Genomic DNA, 10,583 nt, shown 5'->3' on the forward strand with positions numbered 1-10,583 from the left:
CCCACAGGGCAGCCCTGCGGCTCCCAGTGCCGCTTGGCCTGATGCAGCTCTTCACAGCAGGGGAGCCAATTCAGTGCCTGTTGCTGGTGGTGGCACCGGCAGAGGCTGCGGTAGGAGCTGGAATGAGACTCAGCGTGGCCGGGACATCACCCTGCCAGGATGGGCCGTGTGCACGGATTTGTGGCAAGCGCTCAGTTTTACTAGACAAAATAAAAGACTACAGCAGCTTCCCTAGACGTCGTGACTCACACTGGTTTCTGCACCGCATGGGTGAGATGCATACCCTGGGCACAGAAAGGAGCCAGTATTTGACCCACCACAGCTTGCTGGTCAAGGTCCTCTTCTATCCCACTGCACCCCGGCCTGCCCTGAGGTGCCCAAGCCTTCCCCAGTCCACTGATTTCATTAGCATAATTATGATAAACTTGGTACAATTATTTAGCTTGCAGATCACGCCTTTCCTACATGCAGGACTGCAACACTGTCTGGCTTTACCCACCGCCATGGTGGGTATCTCAAAAGCATCCCTTCTCCCTCAGTCCCTTGCCTGGCTGGCAGGAGAAACAAGCAGGGAGGGATGATTTGCGGGGTGAAAACACAACTTTGGGTTCAAGCCATAAGTAGGGGAGACATGCGGCTGGGCAGATCGGAGAGGTCAACGTCCAGCATCCTACGGCAGCCCAAGGAGAGATGGATGGGATGTCCCTGGCCCTGCCACCACCACCTTGGCACCTCCACTGCTGGCTCGCAGCTCCCTTGCACGTCCCGATGCTGCCATCTGTAGCACAGAGGTCTGCTCCGGTGCTCCCCGGCACGGCGCCTGAAGAGCCGGGAGCTGAGCAAGGAGACCATGGCAGAGCTCAGCTTCACATGGTTTGGTTTCGTAGGAGTCCAAACGGGCAAATCCCAGCCTGGGACTTGGCTTTTTCAGCCCCAAGAGAGTCTGTTGGCTTCTCTGTCTGCTGGATTGCATTTTTAATTGTCTGCCAAGGGCACCAGAGCCTGGGATAGTAGCTCTCTTTCTGCTTATCTGCTGGAAATAAAATAAACACATTAAATAATATCGGCACTGCGGCCCATACAGTGAGGAGGTTTTAACTGAGAAAGCCATGCATTCCTGTAGGACCAGCTGGGGAGCATCACAGCCCCCAGTGCATGCAGGGATGGGGCCAGCATATGTTTTTAATGCATTTACCCTGTGAAGGGGGGGGATATGCAGCCATCCCTCCCTTCCCCAGCTCGGCTTCACCCAGCCATACGTTAGCACATGCTGACTGTCAGTATGAAAATCCCCATCACTGAAATTCATTTCATCGCTACCCATTTCTTGGTGCCTTTCCACGACAGGAAATATCAGACAAAGGCTCCCTCGCCCTGCTCCCAAATCCCTGTATTGTCCCTAGCAGGGAGGGGAAGCGCGGAGCCAGGGCGTGCTGAGCTCAGCACAGCAGCACCCCGAGCCCCGCCGGCCCTGGGGCGCCGGGAGGTGGAAAAGCGGCTGTGACAGAGCTGGCGTCAGCTCGTTTCAGGCCGGGCTCTGACCCACAAAGAGTGATCAAAAAGGAAAACAGGGAGAAAAAGAAATCTCTGTTGGTCAGGGTGAAGCTGAGCCCCTGTAGAAGCCACCATTTCTCTTCTGCCACCTCCCTTCTCTCTGGACTTTGCAGTAGATGGGACTCCCAGTATCTTCCCCCAGCTTTGGAAGTCCCCATCCTTCATTCGTGCATTAAACACATCTCCCCCCCCGGATTACAGCCTGAATGCCTGTCTGCCCCCGCCGCACCGACTCCATCACGTCACAGCCCAGGACTGCCCGGCCATGGCTGCCTTTGTGCGGGCAGCAGCGGGGCTGGATTAGCCCTGCACGCATGAGCGGGCTAACCCCGCCGGGTGGGCAGCGGGATTTGCTGCTCCCCATCTCCCAGCCGTGCCCGACAGCCCGCTCTGAAAAGAAGACCTCAGCCTGCTGTCACTGCTAATCCCTGCGCACGTGGGCTGCTGGCCGGCGGCCCCTATATAGACGCCTCTGACCACGCACTCGGCCGGGTCTGCGGTGCGGGGGCAGGCGAGCGGGATGGCATTGCGGGTAAGCACTGGGGACAGGATCCGGCACAGCCTGGTCTGTCTGAGGGGTGACGGCGTGGGGTCAGGTAGTGGATAAAGGAAAGCGGCACAAATAAGGGCAAGAAAGGCAGAGCAGAGCCAGAAACCCTGAAAGATGTGGGGATACTAGTTGCAGTACTGCTCCTCTATTTCAGTCCGGTCCAGGCTATTGCAAAGCTGTGAGCTTCATGGCTTTCGATAAAGGACAACAGGACAGATTTTTCATCTCAGTTATACCAGGGCTGGTCTGGGGTAATCCTGCCCTGATGGCAGCACTTCTGGCTTGGAGGGTTTAAGCTGAGACCAGAATACAACCCATGCTTTAGCAGGGGAGACCTGTGCTTTGCCATCCATCTCCACTGGGACAGCCAGCAGCAAAGAGGGAACTGCTGTTTCCTTTGCATGTAGTGTGTCTTTTGCTGGGGTGGTTGTAATGATGACAAGCTAAGGGTCATGGCAAGGCAAACCTGGCTGCTGCCATCACCACTTGCTGTTTGAAACTGTATCATTAGCTCCATCAGCTCTCTGTGTTTCACAGGGTTGAACACTGGTGTGGTCAGAGCCTTTGAATGACCATGTGCAGGTTCCTAAAGTCACCCTCCAAAAGTAGCTGGACATGAGGGCATGAGGTTGGCCATCATCATGTCTCAGCTCCTACCCCAAAATGTGTATATCCCAAAAATGCATTGGAAATGGGAAATCATGGCAGAGAAAGAAACAGGGGAGTGAAAGTCCTGAGCTGTAGGGAGGGAGAGGTAGGCATGCAGCTGGCAGTGGAGATGCCAAGGCTGGAGAGATTTTCCCAGTGAGAGCATTAAGTTTGGGAGAGGAGGATGCTCAGAGATGCGAGATCATTAGAGTGCTAAAAAACGTGGGGTGAAATGGCAAGCAGTTCTTATTAAAATGAGTTATTTAATAAAACTATGAATTATTCAAAAAGGAACATTTTCCAGCTCATTTTATGCAAGTTTAACCTTGGAGATGGGGGGAGCGGCTGGAACAGGGGATCAGGCAGGAACTCATGGGAAGAGTCACCCATGCGATGCTGGATGAGGACAGGCTGGATGCCACGTTACACCCATTCCTTGATGAGTCCTTGTCTTTCACACTCTGCTTCAAAGTATCACAAAGTTTCCTGCTTTGGATTTTGTATTGCCCAGGCAAGGAGAGGAGCAGAGCGTCTTTGTGTCCTGCTCACAATGAACGCATTCAGGTTCTTTAATTTTTGCTCCCTGATCCCACCCAGCTCTTTAGAAAAGACCTTGGGGGCAGCAAATCCCACCTCATCAACTGCATGTTGTAGCAGCCTCATTTCTTACCAATTTAGAGCCCCTGAGATTATTTAGGAGTGAGAAAAAGGCAGGGGCAGAGAGTGTGCCTGCATGGGAAGTGGGGAGAAAGGAGAAGATGATGAGAGGGTGGGAAAGATGGAGAAGTGTAAGGGATGAGTGGGGCTGTGCACCTCTCCCACCTTGCCATGCTTCACCATCACCTCCTCGCCGGCAGTTCGAGGCCCTGTACCCAGAGGGGATGTGTCCTGGCTGGAGCGTCGTGGTCAAGGGTGAGACCAGTTCCAGTACGAGCATGTAAGGACACGCTCTGCTCGCAGCTCTCCAGGCTCGTGAGAGCCAGCAGCATCGCTCCACAGCTCTCCATCACTTCTTTCTCTCACCGTCTTAGGTTTGAAATTAATTTGCTCTGTGACCCCGGAGACCAAATCGCTCTTCATTTTAACCCCCGCTTCTCCAGCTCCAGAATCATCTGCAACTCCTTCCTCGCCAACCACTGGGGGAAGGAAGAAGTTAATAACACCTTCCCCTTCGAAGCAAAGGAGCCGTTTCAGGTAACCCTGTGTCACCCCATGGGTCTCCTCGGCTGGGACAGGAGTGATCCAGCCAATATTGGGGTCCTCCTCATGGACCTAGCCCTGCCTTTCCTGCCAGCACCATACCTAGTAACATCCCCTCTCTGGCTCTGTCCCCTGTTAGTATTTCTGTTGTCCCCTGATTTGCTGCTGATTTACACCCAACTCTGGCACAGGCATGCAGAGCTCCAGCAATAATCCCTGGATGCTGCATTTCTTTTCACTTTAGGCTTTGCATTATCACCAGTTTCTGCTGTCAAGAAGTGAAGAAGTCAATTATTCCCTCCTTTTGCCCAAAATGGGGGTGAGCAGTGTGCGTGTCGGCTCTGGCAGGATTTGAAGTGGGTTGTAGATGCATGTGCCCAGATCCGGGCACTCACTGACATAGTGGCAGCAGGGTCCAGCGAGGATGTGTGGCCACATGGTGAACCTAACACAGTCTCTCTTTCAGGTTGAAATCTACTCTGACCAGGACTATTTCCACATTTTCATCGACGAAAACAAAATCTTGCAGTACAAGCATCGGCAGAAGCAGCTTTCGTCTATCACCAAGCTGCAGATTCTCAATGATATTGCCATTTCTTCAGTGGAAATCACCAAACGAGGCCTTTACTAGAGACCAGAGTTGGGACAGTCTCGCAGACCATTCCCCTTAAGCTCTTGATCCAGCTGGAGACCATCTCCTCCCCTTCTCCACCCAACACGTGCCATCACTGGCCAGGGAGATGGCTATGCATGTGTCATCGTAGTGGAAGGGATGGTCATTCCCATCGCATGCCACTAAGGCAGCACCCAGCCATGCCGCTAACTGTAGCCCAGATCATCGAAGACCTTCTGCCCCTATGCCTTAGGGTGCACAATGGGATTTGTAGGTCTTATCGTCTTTGCTGTTGGACACCCTGACAGATCAGGTCTGCTTCAAGTAGTCTGGACACCTGAATGTTACCCTAGAAATTGTGCTTGCCCAAGAGCAGGGTATGAATTAGTGCTAGTCCCCAGCTGACCGCGTGGTGAAAGATGTAATGGGTGTGGACGTTAGGGTTGGAAAGGCACATTTCTTTCCAGGAGCTGGGTAAAAATGCTACCATATTTGCCAATAAAATCAAACACGGAAATCCCTGCTGAGAAGTCCCTCACTGGGCAGATCAATTGAGTTATTCATTCCCTGCAAATCTCCAGGCACATGGTATGAGCAAGGGCTGGTGACTGGGCAGGAGGATACAGGCTTGTCGTTTGTGGCTTGTTTTTGGCACTGGCAAAATACTGCCTTTTTGCTTTGAGGGCTAACATGAAATGAAGGTCCTATGTACGTAAATCAGGGTGATAAGATTCAACTTGCAAGGTATTTCCAGAGATTCCTTTCATCAGTTGAGAGATGTTTGCTCAGCCTGAGTCTCGCCAACTCCAGGCCTGTTAGACAGACCCTAAGAGTGATGGTGATGTAGTGGGTCAGGAAAGGGTAAAAGCTTAGAGACACATAAAATCATATGGTCCCTTCATCATGCACTAGAAATGCAGCTGGACTCCAAACAAAAGGATCTGAGGAAATCAAGGTCTAGAATTTATGACAAGTTCAGAATGAACAAAGTGCCAGTGTTCCTGTGGATAGTCTCTGGCTTTTCTCTTTACTTTATTCTGCATTCTTGTTTCCTTCCCTCCTCTGTTTCAGTTGTCTTCCAAAATCAAAACAGTCCACTTGTCCCTTGCACCCTCTTCTCTTTTCCACCCTCTTCCTTGGAGTGCAACATATCTTCGACTCCTTGACCAGGTCACAGCAGACTAAAAGATGTTATTTGTACTTTGTTTTAATTAAGCGTGTTATAAGAAGCATAATGTCACAGTGTTAAATCTGAATAGGAACTCACTCCAAAAATGCAATTATAGCTGCCCCCAAATCACTACTTTGTTCTTCAGACATAAGACAGACCACATTCCTGATGCAAAAGGCAAAGATGATCCCGCCTTGCCAGTCCTTTCCATCAAGGAGAAATCATTCGGTAAGAAGTCAATCCTTGCCTTTGGGTAGGATCTCTGAAGGTCACAGCTTTGCTCCAGCCTTTTCTCAATGCTTAAATTGGCCATTCCCAACTCTTCCTTCCATTTATAGTCTCAAGGACTTATGAGGAAGAGATGACCACGTAGCCAACCACAACACAGGATGCCACAAAGTTGACATTTATGAGTCTGCTAAAAAGTTTATAATGTTTTTCCAGACCATAAAGAATACTAACTGGAAACCATCCTGTTCATGTGACAAAATGGTCCCAAATGGTGCCTCCTCCCTCCAGAAAGAACAGAAAATATGGTTTGGAAATGGCCACGGTCTTGGTTGCAAGTCAGGAAGGCTGGAGATGGTGAGATTTCCTCTGGCATGGAATAAATCTGCCACCACCGTGACAAGAGAGTTGGCTCAAGTTCTGGTTGCCGTGATGTAACTCAGGGGTTCAACAAACTTTACTCTTACGGCCATCCCTTCAGTAAAACAGGCACAAACGCAGACAAAATCAGGCCCGCTGGGATGTCTGTGTCATACATCTGATAATGCTGAACTGCATTTGAAAGAAATTGTTCTTTTTATTTGTGCTTCTTTGGGGATTGATAGAGACAGATCATTTTTCATGGAGGAAAAGTGATGAAATGATTTATAAGGGTAATACTTTGTACTTATATGGCCGCAAACTCCATCGATAGCCACTGTTGCAGAAACACACCACAATTTCATTGTTCTCCAGAAGTGAGCACAAAGGACCACAGACAAACAGGGCAAAAATATTTCAAGTACAAATAAAGAGATGCCACAAAAAATCAGGCAGCGGCAGAGATTATACCCTGACTCCTGAACACGTTCCCCCCAGCTCTGCCAGCAGCTGATGTCACTCCGTTACCATCTGCACTGAGAGAGCCCAATTTCTCCTGACACATCCACAGCATTGCTGCTGGCTTCAGGATTTTATCTGCTGCTTCCTCCAGCCAAAACACTCCCAAGGGTGAAGGGGTCTTCAGAGCAAGAGAGGTCTGGGGAGCTACAGAGCATCTCTGGGAGGAAAACTCCAGGGCTGGCTGTTTATAGCTGTTTTGCACAGTTTTATGGGGAATGAGAGATGCCCTCCAAGTCTGTGACCCTCATCTGCCCCTTAAGGAGAAACTCTGGAGGAAAATGAAGCCCCACAATTATGATGGTCAATTAAACTCTCAGGAGCTCAGGAGGGGGGTTGGCACATCAGACTTGCACAGAGGCATTGCATGCTGGTATTGAGGTGATCAAAGGGAACAAACCAATCCTTTGTCCAAATTTTAACCAGCTTTCCTATTCATGACCTGGGGTTTGAAACTGGGGAGAGAACTGATGGAGACGAGCTCCTGCCCAGGGCTATACCTTGGAGAGCTGGAGACCTTTTGCAGGGGAAGGAGCAGAGGCAGCTGGGGGTGCAGGTCTGGGAGGGACCAGCGTTTCAAAGCCCAACCTAAAGGCCAAGCTCAATATTTTTGCTGGGGCCAAGCGCAGCACGGGAGCCGGGCTGAAATGCTTCCAGGGAGAGATTTACTTCTGTCTACTGCCGGACAGGATTGGGACTGTCCTAGGCAGGATCTGCTTATAAAACAGCAGCTGCCCTTAAAGCTTACACGAACTGGGGAGGGAGACCTGAGAGAGAGATGTCCCTCAGGAAGCAAAGCCAGGAGAGGTGGTGACCTCCCATGTGGGCTCTCCCTTTCCCACTGATTCTCCTCATTTGGGTTGGATCTGCAAAGTTCAGTGAAATGCTCTGGCTTGTCCCCAGATCAATGAGGGGAAAATCAGGCTTGTAATTCTTTGTGCTTGAGCTGTGCCAGGACTCCCAGGGCCAAGGTCCCCTCTGGCAGCGTCATAACACTGCAGATCTCCTGCGGAGCATCTGCCGATGCATGATCAGAGAGCGCTCCTTGGTGTTGCTGACACTGCTGGCAACCTTCGCATACCCCAGCAGCAAACACCGGCAATTTCCTCACAGGCTGGTGAGCAAATGGCTCCCACGTCAGCGACAGTCACGTCTCATCAGCAGAGCAGCAGCCTGGAGACATGTGAATGACACTGCCTCTGCCAGCCTTAGCAAGGGACACTTGAATATCAGACACTGGGTCCTGCCTTGAGATAGGAAAAGCAACGTGAAAAAGGGCAAGGACTACTTGTTGCCAATGCAGTGGGAAAGACTTCCAGGAAAGCACAAAAAAAGGAGAAAGTCATGCAGGTTGCTTCTGCCTCATACTCACTTTCTGACTCAATGCTTTTTTTTGTTTTTACATGACCATCCCTCTAAAAAAAAAAAAAAACACCACCAAAAAACCCCCAAAAACCTTTGATGCTGGAGGTTTAGCTAATTACTCACAGCTAGAGGGCAGCTCTGGTGAAGAAAGGTAGAAGGAGGGCAGTTGTTACCCATTTAACTAACAATTCCCTTTCTCTTGCCATTTCAATGCCCCCATGAACAGCTCCTGATGGACAAGAGCTGCGCTGCCGCAGAGCTGCTCCCTCTCCGCTGATCCCAAGCACTGTGCTGTGGTGCAGCTCAGTGATCCTGGACCCATGTCTATGGCATCTCTAGTTTCCCACGTCCTCCAAGGCCTCGGTTTTCCCAACACATTGCCACAGAAATAGCTGCTAGAAGTGCAGACTTATCAACAATGACTTTCTTCCTTACATCTCTGAGCCCTTATCTAAGAGGCTGCTTATTCAACAACAGGGGCTGTCAAACTCCTTAAATGCTCAGGAGTCACAGGTGTTTGCTGGCAGGACTTGCAGGACTGAGGAACATAAAAGGCAAATGTTCAGCCTTTTTCTGAAGAGTATGAGGAAAAAAAACAGGAGGAAAGGAGGAGTAACTCTCAGTTCTGGCTGGGAAGAGGCATTTCTGAAGCACCAGGCAGCTCCAGATCGCAGCTAGAAAGGAGTCTCTGCTGGAAAGAAGAGGGATATTTCTTTTATTGCATTTAAAGAGAGCTTTATAAAGCCATTTTAACTCACAGCATCTCCATCCAGAGCCAGCTCAGACAGGAAAGTACACCTCCCAGCCCTGATCTTGCATGCATGGTGGCAGGTACCAGCTGCAGACATTAAATGCAGGCCGGAGAGGGATTATTTTCTGAAAGAAAGGATCTGCTCTAGAGGTTGAAGACTTGGAAGCTGATGGTATCACTTTATTTGGCAGCTGTGTTATTGTATATCACTGCTGCCTAAGGAAAGGGTGACAGGAATTAGCCCCATGCCCAAATTTGCTGGTCCTCCAGTTCTGCAGTCTGTTCAAGACCCTCTTGCCAAAGCTAGATGCAATCTATCATGTTATTCCTTCAAGCTATATGAACACAGCTAGCCAAATCTCTGACTTTACCAGAGCACAAGGCAACAGCCTATGGAGATTAGGATCTGCACCGTCACACCACTGTAAGGCTGTCTGAGTCTTATAAAGTACTTTGAAACCACAGGGATCCAAGTAAACTATAAAGAGAAGGAAGTATCATAACACCCTTGTGCAGGTGGGGAAACCAAGGCACATGGAGGAAAGAAGCAGAGCAGAAAAGCAAGGAGGGAACCAGGTGCTTTTGCCTCCAGCCTGGTGCTCTCACCCTGCAGCTCGTGGCCTGGCCACGTCGCCTGGGGGTAGGCTTGTCTGGGACTTTTCATGATCTATCAGATATTGCTCTGAGCCTTAATGAGCTAACAGGATCCACGCTGAACCCCTCTACAGCCTGCAGCACAGCCCAGGTCACACAGACAAGCCAGCCCCTTGTCTTAAATGAGGGATCGGGGCTGCTGAGCAGCTCATTAGCCCAAGGAGTTTTCCATCCCTCTGTACACAGATATTGCTCTGGTCTCAGCTACTAATCAGCATTTTTCTAGCTTGTTTCATGCTCCAGCCCAAACAACAACCAAAGAGCCACCAACATCCCTTCATTTTCTTCCCCTTCCTTGATAGGCCACCTGTCCAAAGAAAGGCTTAGTAATTGCTGTGTGATTTATCACACAAAAGCTTGCTGGTTTCAAAAATTGGGAGTAAAATTGAGGTGCAGCTATTTCACCTTCTAACCTCTGCCTTCGCGCTAAACTCCAGCTATTGTCAGCTTTCATTTCTTGAAGTTGCTCTGTGCTGTGAACACACACTGGAAGCAGAAAGACAGACATGGTCAATGGTGATGAGAGGGCAGTGATTGTACTTCCAGTAAATTGCCCGAGTCTTTCCAGATGAGTCACAGCACAGAGAAAGGTGAGGCATTATTACTAGAGAAAAAAAGTTTGCAACTGATCCTGACAGAGTTTAACAACCTCTCAAAGCCTCTGCCTGCCTCATTTTCTACGACTAGTTGCGGAGATTCCTTCTAAAAAGCTGCCCAAAATAAATAACAGCTCACAGAGTGGGGTTTTTTTTTCCCCTTATCTTGTCAAAACACTGGAGTAGGCTGCTGGAGAGCATTCAGACCCAGGATCACGTCTCTCCCTGCCTCCCAGCTGGTCTCCTCTTGAATCCACAGAGCAGAAATCCTAAGGATTTCCTGATTAGAAGTATAAAATATAGGAAAGCTTATTTTTAAACACATAACACTTGATCACCAAGCCCTTGTTGCAGATGTGCTCAGGTTCTAATTC

At 49.8% G+C, this 10,583-nt stretch overlaps 1 protein-coding gene across 1 annotated transcript; it reads left to right on the forward strand.

Moving 5' to 3' along the window:
• Nucleotides 1-2,074: 2,074 nt before the first annotated feature.
• On the forward strand, nt 2,075-4,583 carry GRIFIN (galectin-related inter-fiber protein). Its single transcript, XM_075515652.1, has 4 exons — nt 2,075-2,086; nt 3,610-3,689; nt 3,784-3,946; nt 4,419-4,583. Exons 1-4 carry the CDS (start codon nt 2,075-2,077, stop codon nt 4,581-4,583), a joined length of 420 nt encoding a protein of 139 aa, XP_075371767.1.
• The last annotated feature ends 6,000 nt before the right edge of the window (nt 4,584-10,583 follow it).

This window comes from Mycteria americana, chromosome 12, assembly GCF_035582795.1.
Source record: "Mycteria americana isolate JAX WOST 10 ecotype Jacksonville Zoo and Gardens chromosome 12, USCA_MyAme_1.0, whole genome shotgun sequence".
NCBI classification, from domain to species: Eukaryota; Metazoa; Chordata; class Aves; order Ciconiiformes; family Ciconiidae; genus Mycteria; species Mycteria americana.

Coding starts and splice junctions, on each gene's coding strand:
- GRIFIN (XM_075515652.1), top strand. Junction 3,690..3,783: donor ACCAGTTCCAGTACGAGCAT/GTAAGGACACGC, acceptor TCACCGTCTTAG/GTTTGAAATTAATTTGCTCT. Junction 3,947..4,418: donor AAGCAAAGGAGCCGTTTCAG/GTAACCCTGTGT, acceptor TCTCTCTTTCAG/GTTGAAATCTACTCTGACCA.